Here is a 21,894-nt window from a genome sequence, read left to right on the forward strand (position 1 = left end):
AATCAAATACTCTCCAGAATCCATAGAATCCCACTCACTAAGTCCCGCCCTAACATCCTGTTTTAGTCTAAATTACACGCATTTCAGGTCACATTAGTGGGGTCTGTAAGGAATATTTTTTGATGGACTTGATGATTACACATATGCCATGATGAAAATGCTCATGGATTACAAAATCTGTAAGATAAATCTTGATGAAACGTTTTATTCAGGTACACTAGTGATGTGATACATAGAGATAGCGTCCAGCGCTAGGTGCAGGTCATGTTGTATTCACTTATGATTTAGGGGTTTAGGGGTAAAGAAGAGGCTGTCATTGGAACCTGGTTGCTAATCGTAACTCTTTGTCGAGTTTGGCATCGTAGCATTCCAGTGATGGCTCTTCTGAACCTGCAACGATCAACAAATCCAAATCATTAGTAAATAAGATGAGATAAAAAATATTTACATGAAAAGATGTAGTGAAATAGTGCACTTACTTCTTGTTGGCTATGACATAGATGCAAGGATTGTAGAAGGTGGAGGACTTAGCGAAAAGTGGGGCGATTATGGCCATAGGAGCTGGGATCATTTTTGGGTCACCGAATGATGCCCACAAACACACAACCGAATATGGTGTCCAGGCAAACAGGAACATCACTATCATAATAATAGACATCTAAACAAAGATAAACATTTTAAAAGCAACCAGGAAACCACAAAGATAAATGACTACACAACCTCACAAAAACACAAGAGCATGGGTCACATTTCTCAGAAATGAGAATCATCACTCAGCATAAAACCATTTCCTTATTTTTATTTCATTTTGAAGTAAGGTTTTTCCATGCTTTTGTTAGATTCAAACAATAGATTTTAATGCCAAATAAAAACTATTACTTGCCTTGGTGACATCCATTTGGTCTGACCAATCGATGTTAATGCTTTCTAGGCAGTTACTGGCTTTGTACCTCTTCACAGTAGCAGAGACATTGTAATAACAGTAGAACATAACTAAGAGAGGAATGATGAAGTTGACCATGATCACAGCCATTGTGTAGGACACGAAAGATCTAAAATGACAAAGATGTTAATAAGTGGTACATTTTCATCTTTATGTATTCGCATTATGTTAACAAATAAAACAGGTCTGTATGATCTGAATGATCATTTGTGCTGTTTTTGACTCACGTGTCATTGTTTCTCCAGTTGATGGTGCAGGTGGCCCCTGTTGGGTCAGGAGCATAACCTGCCCAACCTATAATGGGCATGGATGACCAAAACACGGCATTCAGCCAAGCAGCCACAATAAGAAGCGTGTATGACATAGTTGTCAATTTCTGTCCTGTAACAAGTGCACACATTCAGAGTTGCTTGAGTTCCAGTATGCAAAGATTTCATTTTTACTCTGACAGACCTTATTGGTTCACAGTTTTTGAATGGATGAATTCATACCTATGTCAGGTCGACATATGGTAAGGTATCTGTCAATGGCAACCACTGTGAGCAGTCCGATACTGGCCATTCCAAAAAATATATTCAGGGCTGCATAGATCTATGAAAGAGGTAAAAGAGGCATCTTGCATAGCAGTTCACACAAATCATGTGACACACACCTGCTTCACTATTCTTATGTACTGTGTGTGTTAAAGGCAGGGTATCTAATTTTGAAAAATGCTTACGGTAGCCGACTAGCAATGAAATCATGATCCCACCCTTCATTCAAATCGCCATCCAAAGTCACGCCTCTTTCAAAACATATGAACACGCACAGATCAGACGGTCACAAAGTGAATTACATTACCAAAATAACCAACATAAACTACTGGTTTACATCAGAATTAGTTAAAGCACACTTTCGGTTAACTATATCGTTACTCTAATCTGTAAACGAACACAATTTCATAAGCAACAAAATGTTTCATCAAAGTAGAATATCTGAATCCATCTCAATACAAACATATCGCGTACCTTACCAAAATAAACAGTGTAACGACCCTTTCATACCCTTTGCCTCCTGCAGCTGTTTGCATCTCGTGGTAAAGCAGTAAAGTTACTGATGTTAATTTGGGTTTTTGCTCTTTGCTGATCCAGGCAGTTTTTGCTGTTGTTGTTATAAAACATGTCTTTCATTTTGTGGCTCCTGTGCAGGTTGTCAATTCAGCAGAAAAGTTTGCCATTCTCCCTGTTTACAGACAGGAGGTGAGCGCATGTGAACGTGCCGATGACGTATGGTGTCTGCGTGAACAGGCTGTGCGGTGGCATTCAAATTACACTTACAGGTGAGGGACAAAAAGGCAACGTCCGTTCGGACTGAGATCTATGATTGGGTGAACATTTTTGCTATCAGGTTGTGAGGAGACTTTTAACCAGCATAATTAAAAATGTTTCTGGATCAAATCAGATACCCTGCCTTTAAAATAACTAATAGTAAGTAAAACATTTTATTCCAAATGTATTTAAAGTCTTCATTGTGAAATTAAAAGGATAGTTCACCTAAAAATGAAAATTATTTCATCATTTACTCACCCTCATGTTGTTTTAAACCTGTATGAGTTTCTTTCTTCTGATGAACACAAAAAAGATATTTGACAAATGATGGTAAGTACACAGTTGACTGTAGCTATTGAATTAGTATTTGTTTTTCCTATGGTAGTCAATGGGTACAGTCAACTGTGAGATTACCATCATTTATCAAAATATCTTCTTTTGTGCTCAACAGAATAAAACTCATGCAGGTTTAAAACAACATGAGGGTGAGTAATTAATAACGAACTATCCCTTTAAGTATTATTTGCTCACAAATCATCACAAAATTGAAAGAAATTATTTCTTGAATTTTGTGTTTGTGACCTGGCAACCCATGTAGCCGAATTTCCAGCTCCCATGCAGGTCCGAGGCTGCTGACATGGGATAACCAATCCCGGCGACTCCGATGTCAGTGAAGGCCAGGTTAATGATAATAGCATTTGTGGCATTACGCAACTCTCTGAACTTCACGAACATCAGCAGCACCACTATGTTACTAGACAGACTGACTACTCCTGCCAAAAGAAACAGACAGGGAGAGAAGGAGGTAATACATCTGTGGATACACACAAACATATTTCATGTCCATGAAAAACATTTCACTATTTCAGTTGTCCGTTTAACAGGCTGCCCCTGCTGTTTGCCTCATATGCTTGAATGAATCTATAAATGTCAAATTTAAGGAATGCTTGAAAACACATCTTTATTTGACCCTAGGACACTGATGGATGTATGAGCAACTCTTACCTAATATAAAAATGTAAGGAGTTGAATCTGTTAGCCAGTTGTAACTTAATCACTATAATGAAATACACAATGAAGTACACAAACAAACATACCTGCAGTGATGAGATACGCAGCAACAATGTTGTGCTCTGTTTGTGTGAAGGCACTCTTTTCAGCATAAGGAACATTCCCAGATGAATTCAGGAAGACGGATTCCATCTCTTTGTCACACAGAGCCATTTACACACCGCTCAGATTTTAGATCACACATCTGTTTCTATCAATTTCCTTTAAAGTCTAGACTTACTGTGTTCTAGTTTGTGAAAGAACGAGATCATAAAACAGTGTGTGTGAGGGGGGAAAGGGTCTGTAGGGTTTAGGTGATGACAGGGTGAGTGTGGGAATGAAGGGCTGGAAAAACAATGGAATGGAAAGCTCACTAATTATGTTTTCTGCTTGGTTTGCGAGAACTGAAGAGAGCGTTGTTGTAGTACTAATCCACACATGAAGGCTTTTCATTCCAAGCATCAGCAAAGCTTTCTTAGAAGTGTGTACGAATCATGAATATATTTAGCTTTTTAAACAACAAATAGTTGTTAAAAACAGTTGGAACCCAAGGATTATGTTTAAACCATGTGTGTGTATTATCTGGTAACGTTGTTGTTATTATTTCAGGAATCTGATTATGCAACTTTTTCATTCAACAACTTGAAATGACCTATTTGTAAGGGACATTTACAAGTTATCATAATTTTGTATACAATTTTTTCATATATTAAGTATATTTAAATGCAGTAAAATGTATTACATGCAAAACATTTTTAAATACAGCCACCATGGAGAAAGGATTGGGTTGTACCCAAGCTAATCTTTCCATCCCCTTGTTGCGTTTAAGCCCCTGTGCTCTCTGTTACTCTGACAGGGGACATTGCAATTTCTCTTTTTAATGTAAGAATACTTAAATTGAGCATTTAATTTAAGTATTTCATTGTTTTCATCATTGTTGTAAGTTGCTTTTGGTCAAAGGATCTGATATGCATCTAAGTAAATGTAAATGTAAAAGTAAATGTTAAAGGGATAGTTCACCCTCGCCCCCAAAAAATGCAAATTCTGTCATCATTTTCTGATCCTCATGTTGTTCTAAACCTGTATGAATTTCTGCTAAACACAAAAGAAAATATTTTGATAAATGATCGTAAGCACACAGCTGATTGTAATCATTGACCTCCACAGTAGGAAAAACAAATATGAATGGAATTCAATAGTATACTGTCAACTGTGCCTACCGTCATTTATCATATCTTCATAATCTTTTATCACAATTAGGGCTGTCAAAAGACTAATCGCGAATAATCGCATACAAAATAAAGTTTTTTTGCATAATTTATGTGTGTGCACTGTGTAATTTTATATATACATATACACATATACATATATATATATATATATATATATATATATATATATATATATATATATATATATATATATATATATATATATATATATATATATATATATATATATATATATATGAATACACACATATTAATGTTTGTATTTAAGAAACATTTACATGTATATTTATATATATATTTTGATATATTGTATATTATAAATAAAAATAAAAATATACCTAAGTAACATTTTTCTTAAATGTATATATGTATGTGTGTATACATTACACACACACACACACACACACACACACACACACACACACACACACACACACACACACACACACTCACACACACACACACACACACACACACACACACACACACACACACTCACACACACACACTCACACACACACACACACACACACACACACACACACACACACACACACACACACACACACACACACACACACACACACAGACAGACAAACACAAACAAACAAACAAACAAACAAACAAGCAAACTTTTATTTTGTATGTGATTAATCGTGATTAATCTTTTTACAGCCCTAATCACAATACTTCCATAATATATATATATTTTTTTTACTATAGAAGTCAATGGATACAATCAGCTGTGTGCTGAACATCGTTTATCAAAATATCTTCTTTTGCGTTCATCAGAAAAATTAATTCATACAGGTTTAGAACAAAACGATTAGGAGAAAATGATGACATAATTTTAATTTTTAGATGAACTATCCCTTTAAAATAAATTTGCACACAGACTACAATAATGCTGCTGAAGAAATGTATTTGCATATTACTATTTTAAAATTAAAACCAAAATCATTCTTAATTCAAATGATATATCACACACACAGTAATGCCAAGTTTACTATAATGTTTATTTTATTTTATTTTATTTTACTATAATAAAAGAGATATTGCAGAAAACTGGACTTAGAAATGAAGCTACTGCTCAGTTTGAGCCACTAGAGGGCCTTTGCAATGTCTTTACGGATTTTGACCGGACGTGACGCGTCACGGATATTACGTATACGGAAAGACTTGCGCTATCTGTCATGTGATGAACGCACATAAACAAGTCGAGAACTTTTATGAAATCACGCATTTTTAAAGGTAAACCTGTCACGTTTCATGCATTACGCTTACTGCGAATATTTTCTCTATTCAGTACAATTAAGTTAAGTTACTTGAGGTTTTAAATTCGTCAGCAGTGTACGTTATCATTTGTAATTTCGGTAGCGATGTAGAAATTTATGCAAAAAGACAAAGCGTTGATTAATATCATGTTTTAACTTTATTGCTCCTGTGTGCTGCAGGAGAATTACTCAACCCATTACAATAAATATGGCAGATGTAAGTACAGTTTCTCTGATTTATAATTCTTTTGTAAATATGCTGTCTTGAATATAATGTTTATTACGGTATCTGAGAGTATTGTGTTTGATTCCGTTATAGAATCTGCGGAGCTATCTGTATAAACAACTGCCAAGGTAAACATATTCATCTTGGTTTGAAACAACGGTTATGCTGAATTGACTATTATAATATGCATTGTCATATGTAATGAATGAAGCATTAAAGATCTTGGATTCCTACACGAATCGTGTATTTTTTCTCAGTGTTGAAGGGCTTCATGCAATAGTGGTAACAGATAGAGACGGAGTTCCTGTAATCAAAGGTAACAATTTCAGCTCTGGTGTTCAATTTCATGCCCTTTGTCTGCACAAACTTCATCTGATATTGTGGTTGTTTGTTTACTTTACTTTAAGTTGCCAATGACAATGCACCTGAATATGCACTGCGACCTGCTTTCTTATCTACTTTTGCCTTGGCGACTGATCAGGGCAGCAAGCTGGGCTTGTCCAAAAATAAGAGCATCATTTGCTATTATAACACGTATCAGGTACTGTGTTTTACAAAAAGTTCACGTTTGACTTAAATAAAGTTATTTACAAAGAATGTCTTGTAATATGAGACCTGTTATGCATTTCTTTGGTAGATAATACAGTTCAACCGATTACCCTTAGTGATAAGCTTCATCGCAAGTAGTAATGCCAACACAGGTAGGTCTCTTCTGGTTTACAGTATTGTTTATGAGAAATAAGATTGATCAATTTGAACATGGATGTATTTTATATTTAGGTTTGATCTTCAGTCTTGAGAAGGAGCTTGTACCCCTGATAGAAGAATTAAGGCAGGTTGTGGAAGTAGCTTAGAGATGGGTTAACTTCTACAATGTTGTAGCTCATAGATATGTACATATATATATATATATTATGTGGGCTTGTGTGTTGGATTTTGTCTTATTGCTGTGTCTCTTATGAATGTAACCCTTTGTTTTTGTGTCTTTATTAATAAACAAGTCTTTGGTTTAAAAAAATATATTTTATTTACTGTACATTATTCACTTTTTACAGAAAGTGTTCTTTCTTAGGAAGATAAATACTGTGTACACATTCATAAATAACACAATGTTAACTGTCAATTCACACGCTTTGATAAGAGGCAAACTAAAAGCTTTCATGGATCAAAGGTCAGTATATTATACACCTTACTGGTGGCAGATTGTACATTTACACATGTTTGGGAGAACACATGATGTTTCAAAGCACATTTACTCTTTTGGTGAATGTACAGTTTGGCTTACAGAAGAGCAAAATAAGTGAAAAAAAATACTACTTTGTAATTATATATCTGATGTTGGAGGTGCACTGTCTTCAGACTTTCCATATAAACATGTTAGCATTGAACTTGTCTTTCATGAACAATCTTCAATGCATGACCATGTAACCAAAGTCACAGACCGTCAGATGTGCATAGTTAATAATTGCAGGTGTAATAATTCATATAAAACGGCACAGCTTTCATTTGGTCAAATGCTTTTGTTCTCCATGTTACCATCATCGACCTTTCTTTATCTGTGACTGAAAATATAAGACAGTCAGCGTTAAAAATAGGGAAATGAAAAGATTAACACATACAATAGGTTACATTAAGGAAATAACTGACACACATACAATATTTATTCATGTTTGCTTTGATAGCTTTTCAAGCAAAATACTCTTACCAGTTTCCATCGTATTATCTTTATCCATTCATCAGCCTCGGTACCTGATTTTGCACACAGATAAAATGTCCTCTCAGGGAACACCATACTATCACACAGAAAGAGATAAATGTGAGTCAAGTGTTTTGCTAACATTCATGGAGAGCTAGTTAAGTATTTTAAGAGAGAGATCTTTTACATTGGGTAATGTGGTAGTGTGGCATGGTTTGGAAAATATGGAGGCAGGAGGAAGTCCATCTTTAAGGGTTTCTGACCCTACTTCCTCTTTTTTAAACTGACGTACATACTAGAAATGATGTGAAATCCACACAGTTGAGAATGAAAATATTACAATGGAAAATTTAGATGTGAATTTTATAAAATAATTTCTTTTGACATTTTAGCCTATTTAAAAAGTTACTATTAAAATTAACATTTTTAATTTTTAACTAATACTATTAATCATATTCAAAGTTGGACTTTAGTAAATGCCATTTCATGTCACCTTTTGTAACCCCACTGTTAAATGAAAAATAAATGACTAAACCAAGATGTTCTCTTCAGTTCAGATGTGCTCAGGAACTGCGCAAGCCACTTAGATAAGGTAGCTTATTTTAAGTAGTCAAAAAATAGCTGGTAATTTTCCACTTGGCCAAGTACAGAAGTTTCCGATGTAATATAGGAAGCGTGTGTAGTGTAGCACGATAAAAAGCTCATTTCTTCACCCACAGCAATTGTTTGCCTTTAGAAGTAATATTGGACTTTTTTAGGTTTACAAATGTTTTTCTATTACTAAACACATTTCAAGACCGATTTACAGTTAACAATATATACCAAGTTACATTTTTATATTAACACTAAATATAGGATAGTTCACCCATAAATTAAATTCTGTCATTATATACTTACCCTCATGTTGTTACAAATCTCTATACATTTCTGCAAAAGGGAAGATATATGTAATCAAGCAGGAAACAGAAGCACCATTGACTTCCATAATATAAAAAATACTACTATCGAAGTCAATGGTGCTCAAAAATAGTTTGGTTACAAACATTGCTCAAAATATCTTCCTTTGTGTTCAGCAGAACAAAGAAAATAATACAGATTTGTAACAACATGAGGGTGAGTAAATAATGACATCTCAAGGGGTTTATCCAAGAAATAAATGTATTAAATAACCAAATTTTCTCTTTAAAGGAAAACACCACCATTTTCAATGTTTTACTATGTTCTTGTCTCAACCTAGACAAATGAATACACACCTACCCTTTTTCAATGCGCGCACTTAATCCCTGTACAGCGTGGCATGAATGCGTCAGCATTTAGCCCAGCCCCATTCATTCCTCAGGATCCAAACAGGGATCAGGGATGAATTTAGAAGCCACCAAACACTTCCATGTTTTACCAATTTAAAGACAGTTACATGAGTAGTTACACAAGTAAGTATGGTGGCACAAAACAAAACGTGGTGATCTTTGAAGCAGATAAAAAATGAGAACTATATTGTATGGCGAAAGAGCACTTAGTTTGCAGCACTTCGACCTTGGTACACAGTAACATCACCACTCCTGACTACTCCCCCTCTGCTTAAAAAATGGCCACGTTTTATTTTGTGCCACTATACTTGTGTATCTACTCATGTAACAGTCTTTAGATAGAGAAAACATGGAAGTGTTTGGTGGCTTCTAAACTCATCCCTGTCTGGATCCCAATAAACGAATGGGGCTAGGCCAAATGCCAACACATTCACAACACGCCGCACAAAGACCAAGTGCACGCATTGAAGAAAGATAGGCATGTATTAATCTGTCCAAGTTAAGGCAAGAACATAGTAAAACATTGAAAAACAGTGGTGTTTTCCTTTAACACTGCTACACAAACAGTAAGGCCTAATTGTGGCCTAATGGTTAGAGAGTTGGGCTTGCAACCCGAAAGTTGGGTTGTGACTGAGGTGTGCTTGAGCAAGGGGGGCATTTTGAGTATGGGGTACCATGCTTTACAATCATATCACTTTTACTTCACTAACAGTACAGTACAAGAAGTTTAGGCACAATATGAAGGTCTCACCAGAAGCAGTTGACTCTTTCCTGACTGTAATCAAACTGGATTGCAGAGCACTCTGTCAGATCTAGGGTTCGAATTGGCTCTGCAAACTAAAAACAGAAAATGTTATTTTCTTTTTGTTAGACAAAATCAACTTCATTATTTAGTGATTGCTGTACAAAACACACTTGCTTACCATTTTGTCCTTAAAATACTTGAGTTCATATCTATTCAGTGTGAACCATCTCTGCTTCCAGTTCTACCCAAAAACAAATACAGAGACGTCAGCATCACGGTCTGCTAAGAACCAGTTTAACTCATTATTATCTGGAACTGGCATTTAACACAAACATTGGTTTGACTCATATGGGTATATACATAACTTGTGTAACATGTAAACATACCTTAATGATGGCACCTTGTTTCACAAGATAACCCTCTTTAGTGCCAAGCTAAAGACAAAGATAAATACGTTTTCAATGACTCAGGAACACATACTGCGCTTTTCTACCATCGGCCGAATCTAAGACTGTGCCGTCCTGTGCCAGCTGGTGCCAACTGTTACTCTTTCTTTTCCAAATCTGTTGCTATATTCAGTATTAGAATCTCTGCTTAAATATGAATAAAGCTAAATGTCTTCTTAATGGCTGATTGACTTACCGATGGAGCATTAGGCACCAAGTCATTTTCGTGCCGCCCCGTCTGCATGGCCGTGTGCACACACACGGTTTCATAAATAGATGGTTCCTCCACCTGCCGTGGGTATGGGAATCGCACCACAATAAGGTTTCCTTTGTTAAAAAAGTGAAAGTGGAATCGGTGTCACAGCAGTGGTTAACAATGAGTTAATGTTTAAGTGTAAATAAAGGTATGCCAACCTGTCTCACTGCCTAGCAGGGGCTGATTGGCAACATGTCTAGTGAAATCCTGAAGACAGGAAAATTCATTGAAGCCAAAGGAATATCTGCCCATGTGCCGCCGGACGTGGAAGTGTTTGACTGAATCCTTTGCTCTAAAGATGTAAAGGTGGAAATTGCATCATTATAACCAGGTTTTTACTTTTCACAAACTTTGTTTGTTGTCATCAAATAAAAAGCCATGGGGCGTGAATTTTGACTAACAAATGACTAACAAAAATGAACACAACAGTACTAATACGAAGATTTAATTTAAATCATTTTGTAAATAAGTGGTTGCAGGCACTTCGCAACAGCCTCAGCTGTGATTATATTCACAAATAGCCACTTCTGGTTTATATTTCTTCAAAAGAAACAAGAAAGAATGCAGATGTGGGGTTCACAACTGACACCTAAAAAAGAAAAGGGAACTGAAATGTTTAAAGCAACACCAAAGAGTGACAGAGGATAAGACGAGTAATAGATAAGGGGAATAACAAAAAAGAAGCTCACGTAGTCAAAACATTTCGCAATTGACCTGATTTCCCATCTATTGTATGTAAGTATAAAGTACAAAGTTGTGTAAAATTTGCTGAGTGCTTTTATAGGTTATTACACTAATATTAAAGTTCATCAAAGCACGTGACTGCAAATACATAAGGTCTTACCGGACAGACAGAGCGAAGCAGTCGGCTCCTTGGTTGCTGTTTCGAAGAAGAAAATTCCCATCTACCCCATTTGAAAGGAGAAGAGCTTCAGCCGCATGCCGGGACAAATCATAATGATACCAACTACAAAGGGAAACAAAGAAACTTGTCTACAAACAGGCCTCTGTTAGACACATCGCAAGCCGAATTCAACTAAAGACCCTCCATATCACTTTGCTTGTACTGTTTGACTTGGCTCAACACTACTATTGATACATAAGACCTGATCAGTTAAACCGAGGATAGCAAATCTGATACCATTTTATAAATGTGTTATAAGCAGTAATAAACATTTTAAGAAACATCAAAAGTTTCATGTTTTGTACACCTTGCTTTATTCTTTGTAAGTAAATAGATATTTGAATGGTTACATTGAATGGAGTAATCTATAGACTCTGTTGTGCAATGCAAAGACACCATTGTATGGGCTGACACACATATTTTTTTGGTATGTCTTGCGTGATGTGATCTGAAATTCTGATCATTTGTTGATGTAAAGCTGCTATGAAGTAATCTATTGCGTAAAGCACTACAAATAAAGATGACTTATTCTACCAAACAATGTACTGAGCAAAATATTATTGGGTAAATCTTACAGTAGGTATGTTGCTAACTCCGTTGTCGCGGCTGACTTTTTTGGTTCCGCTCAACGAAACTCAAGATTTCCTCAGGCGGCGCGCGGTGTTGTGGAAAATAATGCTTCTGTTGGTTTGTTGATGGCGAAATTTCTGAGTTTTTATTGTTAACACCACCGGAAGAACCACAGGTACCTTCTCGTTTTCAGTCACCACCTTTCATGTTTAACTACTGGCCGTGCGAGCTCGCCAAAGTTTGTTGTTTGTAAAATCGTCGTTGTTTTTGCTGAAGTTGAGTAAAGACATTCTTGAAATTATAATAGACATTTAGTTTAATTGCTAAACTACAAGTGAACAAAATTTTAATAAATTTGAACGACGACCACGGGAGTTTTACCACCCCCAAAATCTGCTTGAATGGACATAGAATGTGAAGCAGACGTATAGCCATGTAGTAGATGTCTGTATAGACTGAATAAAAAGTGTTATTTGGTGTAATTAGTGGTTTGTTTTTTATATATCTGACTTTTTAGAAGTAGAATATGTAGAGGATATGGCAAACAGCTTATCCTGATGGATTCAGGTCAATATCTCAAATTAAAAAAAAGTTATAGCAAAAAACTTTATAATTTTCATGATTCGGTCACACATTTTCTTGAATTTTAATGGAAAACATTGGACAAAATAAAGTGATGATTTTCGAGTGTCAAATGGCCAGTATTTTGTTATTCTTGAACCCATAGACATGATCTTGGTCTCATTCAAAAGTTTTTTTCAAGTTCTTTCTATCTGAACAACTAGTTTTAGCATTTAACAATTTTGAAAATTTTAGCAACATACCTACTTACAGTCCTGTAAAAACTAAAACCTTAAAAATATTTAATGATTATTATTTTTTGTTTCTTTTATTTCGAGGTGAAACATGGAGGAGAACCCCAACAACTCATCGTAATCCTAATAGTTTTGCCTGCTGGTATTTGAGGATCATCTCTGAAAAATGTTTTAAAAGTTGATGAAAGACTGACTTCCCGTTCACAAGAACATCATAAAAATAACCAAAATCTTTCCAGAAGGATGAAGGCAACAGACCTAAAAGTATTTGTGAAGTGACTTTAGTAGTGCACTTGAAAAAAGGCTATTTAAATACCAGTAATAGTGTACACTGAAATAAATGGCGCCTCAAAATAGCACAGCTTGGGTACACTAAGATGTTCTTATCTTATGTTTTTCTTAAGAAATGCTAAAAAAAATTTATATTACATACAAAATTATTGAATGAAAATAGTAGTACTAGTGCACTTGTAATTTTATACTTTTATGCCATCATTTTTTAAAGGTTTATATTTTGGACCTGTTGAACTTTAAATCTTGTACTGCTCTTCTTACTCTGAATCTATGCGTTATATTGAAGTAACTAAATTCAGTAATGTTTAACCAGCTGACAATTGATTAGTCAGTAGTCACTTTTTGTTTAAACAGGCCCCTTTTCCTAACAATTAGTGAAATAAGAGTATTTCCTCATAGCCTATACCTCAAGAACAGGCTTAGCAGGTGTACAAAACACATTCACAACATTACTGACAAGAAAAAATACACGTAGCATATACAGTTTGTCTACAAATTACTATTATATAAATTATAATAATAATATTTTAATAAACTATTGTTAAATTCATAGTTTTTTAGTAAAAACTGAAATGTTTACAACTGTAGATACAAACTATACTAACGTTACAATTTTCTACAATAAAATTCACGGAGTTTCCTTTCTTATACTGTTTCGTTGCTCCTCCAAAATTAACTAATCATAAATATTCGATGACACCTGAGAAATAACGATATAATAAACTAAAAATCAAGTGTGTAGAAACGCATAAAGACGTGATTAAAGAGAGATAAGCAGTAGGTTAAATGACCCAGTGTAAAGGTGTGGTGAATATTTAAAAACCATGAGATTTATCTGACCTGATTGACTCGAGCTCGTCCATGTCTTCATCACAGCTGTGTGTTGAACAAACACTCATCTCTTCGTGTAGGCTAAATGCAGATGATCACTGTGACTCGGTCACCCACTACTGATTTCTCTTTACGTTCAACTAAAACAGTTTTTTAGCAGTGCGTCGTTTGTTTTACGAGCGAAAGCATTAAACAGAGGAAGTCTAACAGATCCGCCCCCAGTAGGCTAATTTAGAGAAGCTGAGTTAATTTACACTTCACCACTGTGCAAATACACCGTGTCCTTTCCTCAACCCTATTGCCTAAACGCCCCATTGTCCACAACGTTATTATTTAACAGCTCTCTACTCACAATTTCTTTCGTTTTTTTGGTGTAAATGACAAAACAACAAGTCATTTTTAGCTTAAAAACCGAACTAAAAATTACTTCTCATTATTTTGTTACCTTGGAAGTCGTTAGAGGAAGGCTGCATTAATCCAGTAATATTTTAAATTCAAGCACAATTTACTGCCATTTATCTTAAGTCAGGAAAAACCTCCTCTAAGTGTGATATTGGAATATTTGGAAGTATTTATCTTTTAGAAAAAAAATGTATTGCAATGGCATACATGCTGTATATACCCATGCATTCCTATTAAGTCAACAAACAAGGATGTTTTGAGTGTTTTATTTCAAAATTTCCAAATAACACAAAAGGTTATAAAGAGATGTCAAATAAAATGAGTATAAATAATAGATTCCCAAGTTAATGACTTGCAATCATTAACAATCATCAATCATAATTATCAATTTGCATTTTCAACTCAAGCATTCTGCAACAAAAATAAAACATTTTGGTATAAAAAGCAATCATAAAATACTGGTAATCCATCTGGTACGCTGTTTACTAACCCTGTTTGCTTGCCCAATATACACGGTAATGGGCATTGAAGACCTCAGGTTACAAATACAATAGCTGCTTTTGCTTAAATTCATTCCTGAGCAGAGACAATTCAGTTTATGTTGTTAATCTAAAGGCCTCTTTACGATCAATAAAAGGAACAATGTTATGCTTTTCTGAATTATCCAAAAGTTACCAGATCAACAAAAATAAAGGATGTGCAACATTCGCTCTTATTCCACCCAATTCATTTCTTTCATTTTATGTATCTGTTCATTTGATGCTATTGGCATTGTAGAATTCCTTAACTTTGACATTACAGAAAATATTTAAAGCAAAACTATATGTACAGGATGCTCTCAAGTAAAGCGCACAATTCATGTAATCATACTTAAGCAACCGTGTAGCACAGAATATTTCAGTCTACATAACCAAATATTGCATTACAGTACGAGTAAAGCAGCCCAAATATTGTGGCATAACTGGATCCGCACCCACAATTCCTCACATCTACTTAAATCTCTTTAAAAAGCTGAAGTACGAGTCACAGTTGTTGTGTGGTGCTGGAGTGCATGTATAATTCAAAAAGTCACAGGCACAGCCCGAAACATCTGAAATGTAAACATTTTCTGCATATCTTGCTCCACGATCCTCAAAAGCACGTGTTTGCGATGCAATTCACCTGTCAGTTTTAACCCTCTTGCACACACATCATAAAGTCCCAGTACCTCGCTATAAAAACACTCTTATTGGGCAGAGAAAATCCAGCTCTGTGATCTGATTGGTCAGGATGCCTGCCAATCACATAAAGTGCAGGAGGATAAGTCGTCATATTTAGTAATGACTCTGTTCATATGGTACAAGAAGGTGGTTTTGTTATTGATCAAGAAACAACAGCGCCTGCTTCTTGGATACAATCTGTTAAATTGGGTACGTCGGCATTCATGCTTAAGCTTTGAAGAATGTTTTTCGGGGGTGCTTCTCCTGCGGCTTTGGTCTCCTTCCATTGTTTTACACTAGCGCAATAGTCCTCCGGAGGAAGTATCTCTATTTTCTGTGCTTTCACCAGGTCAGAAGGACAGACAGTGTTACAAATGGCACGAAACAGAATCCTGTGAAAGAAAAACAGAGATTGAACCAAAGAGATTTTAAGGCTAAATCCAAAATCTTGCAAGGTGCAATGAGTAGTTGCCAGTTGCCTTAAAGCAGTTTTCTAAATGAGAAGGAACTTCACCTAAAATGCTCTACATACTTTAAGCATCAGCTCAACTTTATTTCAATACTCTGACATGTTGCTTAAAGGGACAGTTCACCCAAAAATGAAAATAATGTCATTAATGACTCACCCTCATGTCGTTCCAAACTCGTAAGACCTCATTTCGGATCACAGTTTAAGATGTTTTAGATTTAGTCCAAGAGCTTTCTGACCATCCATTGAAAATCTCTGTACGGTATACTGTCCATGTCCAGAAAGGTAATAAAAACATCAAAGTAGTTCATGTGACATCAGTGGGTCAGCTAGAATGTGTTGAAACATCGAAAATACATTTTGGTCCAGAAATAACAAAAAATTATGACTTTATTCAGCATTGTCTTCTCTTCCGCGTCTGTTGTGAAGCGCATGCGCGAGACTGCACGTGACTGCAGTGTCGCGGATGACGTGTTATCCTCAGACATGTTTGCGAAGTTTTTTTTTCAAACTTACAGCATGCGTCTCCCTCAGACTGTAAACAAAGCCTGGGCACACAAAAAAACAAAAACCCAGCTGGGGCGCACCAGATACCACGTCAGCCATGTCGTACCTTATCCGCATCACTGCAGTCACGTGACCTTAGCATGCGCTTCACAACAGACGCGGCAGAGAAGACAATGCTGAACAAAGTCGTAATTTTTGGACCAAAATGTATTCTCGATGCTCCAACACATTCTAACTGACCCACTGATGTCACATGGACTACTTTGATGATGTTTTTATTACCTTTCTGGACATGGACAGTATACCGTAACTAGATTTTCAATGAAGGGTCAGATAGCTCTCTGAATAAATCTAAAACATCTTAAACTGTGTTTCCAAAGAAGGACAGAGGTCTTACGAGTTTGGAACGACACGAGGGTGAGTCACCAATGACACCACCTTCATCTCTGGGTGAACTATCCCCCTAAAAGGATAGTTCCCAAAAAATGAAAAAAAAAAATCTGCCATAATTTTCTTACTCTCACGTTGTTACAAACATTTTTCTTTGTACTGATAAACACGAAGGAAGATATTATCAGGAATGTTTGTAACCAAACTGATCATAAACCCCATCCACTTCCATAGTAGGAAAAAATATGAAGAGTTTGGTTCCAAAACGCGATAGACGCCATTTTTTAGTTACTGCCAAAATCAGTATTATATCAGGTCAGTATTTAAAAGTAAATTCTTAATTTTACGCAAAATACAATATCCACCATGTTATTCTGTCATCTTTTCTCCCTTTTTTCTCAAAATGCGATAAACGCCACTCCTCCTTTTCTACAGAATGCAATAAATCCGCTCCACAAATTACAGCGCACCATTTCATGCATTGTACACAAATAATGGCTGCGCGAGTTACACGGAATCCTAGTTTTCCTCATCTACTTTGTACTTCTTGATCAACAAACAAACAAACAAAAACTAAATAATACTTTAATGGCATTAAATTTAATGGTTTTCTGTGACGGGAAAGAAAGTCATCAACATCTAATAATTTACACGAGAGGCACTCGAGAGACGGGTGCTTGTTCTCCCGACAGCATCAAGTTTCTGTCATGCTAACACATTGACCCCAGCAGATCTTATGAAAAACTTTCCATTATTTTTCTCAAAGTCATCGAAAATCGAGCAGGACCTAAACATTTTACAGCTGATCGCTGTGAAAAATGTTAAGTGACGACGTCAAGTATAACCGCAGCAATGACAGTGTTCTTAATATGACAAAGTAAGTGTTTTGATTGATTAATGCCATTAATGTTTATTTTTTAATCAGTGTATACCACTAGTCAACTAAATGAATATAAAATGGCAAAGATGAATACACATTTATACATTGATTGAATAGAGTTATAGCATTTAAAAAAAAACTTGTCATGGATTTATTGCATTTTGTGGAAAAAATAATTTGTTTAATAAATCTTTAAAAATCAAGTTATGGATTTGAATTTTCATGTTTTTATAACCTAAATATGCTATATGAAAGTTTGTAACAGAAATTAGTGGTTTTCATCTTGTCACTTTCTTGGTATAGAAAACATGTTTTTACCGAAATTTGTCAAAATGGATTTATTGCGTTTTGGAACCAAACTCTTCATATTATGGAAGTGAATAGGGCTCATGAACCATTTGTGACAAACATTCCTCAAAACATCCTTCTTCGTGTTCATCAAAACAAAGAAATTTATACATATTTGTAACAACATTTTTGGGTGAACTATCCATTTAACAACTAACAGACTAAAATGATGTTATTGTAATAGGTGAATAAATGGATGTGTGTGTTGTACCTAGGCAGCAATGCCAGGACTGTGGTGAGTGCACATACAAAATAGTACAGTGCCTCAGACATCATTTTTGTCTCAATGCCGTAGGGGTTGGTAGGAGAACTGCATGTCACACATGTAACACTGAACACTAATACAAAAGCGTAATAAAACAGGGCACTAAAGAGCAGCAATGCACCGTGTAGCCATGTCTGCAAGAAAAAAATATAGTATAAAATATAAAGATATGTTGTTATAATAATAATGTGTGCTATTTATTATGAATTGCTTAACTATCTTAAATATTTAATCAATACTTACCAATGTGCGACTCTCTATGACCTGATGCAGGAGGATGATGAGGAGGGCACAGCTATTTATTGGAGAGCCGAATGAGAATACTTCAATATCAGACCCTGCATAGGCCTTACACAACATACAAAAGAAACAATGTAATCATTTATATATACAGAACATTGCTCTAAAAATTAAACATGTCTATCTTATTTGAATTATTTTAGATACATTTAAGAGGTAATTCAATTGCAATACAAAGTTTCAAGGTAACGTATTTGTTTATTTTGCACACCCACAGAAAGAGTTAAAATAATACTCTTCGAGGATTTTTCCAAATCAATTTTGATTTGTTCGACACTTATGCCTTTGCTTGAACCAATACCGTTTAAAGGGATGCTTTTTTGAAAATATGCGTATTTTCCAGCCCCCTAAAGTCAAACACTTGACCTGAATCCTCTTGGAATCCATTCAGCCGATCTCCGGGTCTGGCGCTACCATTTTTAGCATAGCTTAGCATAATCCATTAAATCTGATTAGACCATTAGCATCACCCTCAAAAAATAAGTAAATAGTTTTGATATTTTTGCTATTTAAAACTTGACTCTTCTGTAGTTACATCATGTACTAAGACAGACGGATAGTTAAAAGTTGCGCTTTTCTAGGCCGATATGGCTAGGAACTATACTCTCATTCTGGCGTAATAATCAAGAACAATGATTTTACGCAGATCCTAAAACTAGCCCCCTTAGTAACACTGTTTGGTTACTTTTGAGTGCGATGCTAATGGTCTAATCAGATTCAATGGACCGCGCCAAGCCACGCCAAAAGTGGCACAGCCAGACCCGGAGATCAAATGAATGGAATCCAAAACGATAAAAATCAACTGTTTATCTCTAGGGGTGCTGGAAAATTAGCATATTTAAAAAAAGTGGAGTGTCCCTTTAAGGTTTCGAACAAATAATGCAATGATTTGATTTGTTTATTTAGATCATACAAAATCAAGATATTTTAAAATAAAAAACACACACTTCACTTTTAAAGAAACTGGACATTTTTGCATATTTAAGTAGCTATATATTTCCTGTTCTTAGACATACTCAAATGTCATTTGAGAACAATGCAAATCGCTTAGTTCAAATAAGAGAGCGCTCAACAAACCATCATTGAAGACATGAATTTCAGAATGGCTTACAAAGTAAGGGATGAAGAAACACACTAAGCTCTGGTAAAACGCATCAAGCATGGTCAGCCAAAACGTTGAAGGAAGGTAGGCCTGAAAAGTCACACATTTGTTAAACAACCACAAACAAACCACCACAATACCTCCAATATGTATGAATACAACAGAATAGTGTTCACCTGAGACTTCTGTCCAAACTTGTAAAGATCAGGCAGGTCTACGAGTGTCTCTCTTGAGACATCTTTGTCCAGCACACCATATACGAGTGGAGGGACAGAGGTGAAGAGCAGGTTAAAGAAGATGAGAACCCATGAGTTGGTCATGGTGCTACCCGAAAACCCACAGAAAAACTGGTACCAGAACAACAAGTTGACATACATCTATATAAAGAGGAAACCAGAGATAAATGAGAAATTTTCAGCACATTTACTTTGATCTGATTTTCTAAATGGCTATGCAACCCACCACATTCTTATAGAAGAAATAGAGGATCATGTTAGCCAAGCGTGCATAGCACCAATGACCGTGAACCAAAATCAGCTTGTTCAGGTACTTAAATCTTGAGATGGCAAAGTCACTGGACATCACAGCCTATAGAGAAAGAAGAGATCACACATATTGAAAGAGAACAGTAAGGTTATAACAGTAATTGTGTCTTGTGTCACAATTTAGTACAAAAAGTAAGGATAATCCTGGCACTTTTTAACACAATGTCATAAAACATCAAGCAAAATGGCTTTTCGTAGCCATTTAGGGATGTGAAACAAACAGAAAAACTTTTTAGTGTCTATTCACAATCACATACTGTACCTGCATGCCCTCCTGGCCTGAGATGCCAATGCCAACATCTGCCATTTGAATCATACTAACATCATTCGCACCATCACCTGAAAATGAAAACCACATCATATTTTACAAAACCCTGTTAGACTCCAAGGGGCAGTTTCACGCACAGGGTTTAGATTGTCTTTAGTTATTTTAGGCAGTTTTAACAAACAAACATTCAGACAAAACAATGGCACTGATACATGTTTAGATATGTCAAGGTGTTTTGAAATTAAAGCAGCTGAAACGTGCATTTTAGTCAGGGACTAGGGATAAGCCCTGTCTGCAAAACCACCCCCAAATGTATGGTGTTATTCTGCAAAAGCCAGTCAGATCATTCATTATATCTACTGACCTATAGCCAGGGTCATGACTTTAAGTTTGTCTCTGACAAGCCGTACCACTTGGCTCTTCTGGAGGGGCGTGGATCTGCAGCATATGACCGAGCGACAGCAGCACGCAAGTTCCATGAAAGACTCCTGTAATTCATTCTGCAGTGCAAAGTCCAGCGTACGGCCATCAATGACCAGCACAAAGTCAGAGGCCTTATCCTGGCCAGATACGCTTCCCTTTGTAAAGTTGCTGATCTCATGTTGTAACTCATAAAGTCGAGCTTCACATGCCTCCTGAGATAAAACACACACACGAAAAAAATGTATTCCAGTAATGAAGTAAACAGGACTAGCACACTTGCATACTATCTTTGTTTTTTTAGCCTCCACTTCCTTGATACTTTAGTGTTTAAGGTTATACTGTTTCCATTTTCTTTAGTATCTACTAAAATACAACATTTTGGACATAAATTATCCTTTAAATAAATTTTCAGCATTTTGAATTTGCTAATATTCAGGTCACCTGCACATATATGGAATATTCCAAACGCCATTTATGCTCCCTTGAAGGGCCCTTCAAAAAGGGGGGACATCATATAAACAGTTGCTCCAGATAAAAAGAAAACAAAGTAGTTTTTCATTGTTTTGTTCGCTAAGTAAATTTTAATCCGCCACACTATGAGGCACAATTGTGCAACTCCCTTTAGAGTTTACACATCAAGAGATCTGATCTACGAAAGGAATATTTTTGATGATTAGAAAGCGCCTTCACTTCCGATTGGAAACCGCCCATGTAATACCATAGCATGTGTACTATCTTCCATGTTGTATTTTTTGTAGATTTGGTCGACTCAACAAGACTACTGGGATGCAAACAGCTGTGTAAAATAGTAGGGATGCTCCGATCAAGGGCCGATAATGCTTTCTATGCTTCACAATGAATTACGGTAAAATGCCGCTACATCCAAAAGCCAGAGGGCGC

General features: G+C 35.9%; 4 protein-coding genes across 5 annotated transcripts in view; 1 reads left to right on the forward strand and 3 right to left on the reverse strand.

Annotated features, from left to right (window-relative positions):
• Positions 1 to 189: 189 nt before the first annotated feature.
• Positions 190 to 3,783, reverse strand: rrh (retinal pigment epithelium-derived rhodopsin homolog). The gene is made up of 7 exons (XM_055169628.2): positions 3,348 to 3,783; positions 2,833 to 3,023; positions 1,435 to 1,534; positions 1,171 to 1,324; positions 884 to 1,052; positions 480 to 658; positions 190 to 390 (listed from the first exon to the last, which is right to left on the reverse strand). Exons 1-7 carry the CDS (start codon positions 3,472 to 3,474, stop codon positions 285 to 287), a joined length of 1,026 nt encoding a protein of 341 aa, XP_055025603.2. The 5' UTR covers positions 3,475 to 3,783; the 3' UTR covers positions 190 to 284.
• Positions 3,784 to 5,670: 1,887 nt separating this feature from the next.
• Positions 5,671 to 7,050, forward strand: lamtor3 (late endosomal/lysosomal adaptor, MAPK and MTOR activator 3). Its single transcript, XM_055169630.2, has 7 exons — positions 5,671 to 5,783; positions 5,987 to 6,023; positions 6,126 to 6,160; positions 6,290 to 6,348; positions 6,440 to 6,573; positions 6,670 to 6,733; positions 6,813 to 7,050. The coding sequence occupies exons 2-7, from the start codon at positions 6,015 to 6,017 to the stop codon at positions 6,884 to 6,886; spliced, it is 375 nt and encodes a 124-aa protein (XP_055025605.1). The 5' UTR covers positions 5,671 to 5,783; positions 5,987 to 6,014; the 3' UTR covers positions 6,887 to 7,050.
• A 115-nt stretch (positions 7,051 to 7,165) lies between these two features.
• Positions 7,166 to 14,165, reverse strand: dapp1 (dual adaptor of phosphotyrosine and 3-phosphoinositides). The gene is made up of 9 exons (XM_055169629.2): positions 13,906 to 14,165; positions 11,327 to 11,449; positions 10,641 to 10,774; positions 10,423 to 10,553; positions 10,167 to 10,214; positions 9,959 to 10,021; positions 9,787 to 9,872; positions 7,738 to 7,825; positions 7,166 to 7,594 (listed from the first exon to the last, which is right to left on the reverse strand). Exons 1-9 carry the CDS (start codon positions 13,962 to 13,964, stop codon positions 7,571 to 7,573), a joined length of 756 nt encoding a protein of 251 aa, XP_055025604.1. The 5' UTR covers positions 13,965 to 14,165; the 3' UTR covers positions 7,166 to 7,570.
• A 383-nt stretch (positions 14,166 to 14,548) lies between these two features.
• Positions 14,549 to 21,894, reverse strand: part of atp10d (ATPase phospholipid transporting 10D) — a 35,941-nt gene continuing 28,595 nt past the window's right edge. For both annotated transcript variants that reach the window (XM_073873118.1, XM_073873119.1), the window contains 8 exons: positions 20,936 to 21,206; positions 20,566 to 20,642; positions 20,221 to 20,346; positions 19,935 to 20,135; positions 19,768 to 19,848; positions 18,600 to 18,704; positions 18,303 to 18,490; positions 14,549 to 15,889 (listed from right to left, as the gene is read on the reverse strand). In XM_073873118.1, the coding sequence (XP_073729219.1) occupies positions 15,661 to 15,889; positions 18,303 to 18,490; positions 18,600 to 18,704; positions 19,768 to 19,848; positions 19,935 to 20,135; positions 20,221 to 20,346; positions 20,566 to 20,642; positions 20,936 to 21,206 (1,278 nt within the window). In that variant the 3' untranslated portion in view covers positions 14,549 to 15,660. The remainder of the gene's footprint in view (positions 15,890 to 18,302; positions 18,491 to 18,599; positions 18,705 to 19,767; positions 19,849 to 19,934; positions 20,136 to 20,220; positions 20,347 to 20,565; positions 20,643 to 20,935; positions 21,207 to 21,894) is intronic.

This window comes from Misgurnus anguillicaudatus, chromosome 11, assembly GCF_027580225.2.
Source record: "Misgurnus anguillicaudatus chromosome 11, ASM2758022v2, whole genome shotgun sequence".
Taxonomy (NCBI): Eukaryota; Metazoa; Chordata; class Actinopteri; order Cypriniformes; family Cobitidae; genus Misgurnus; species Misgurnus anguillicaudatus.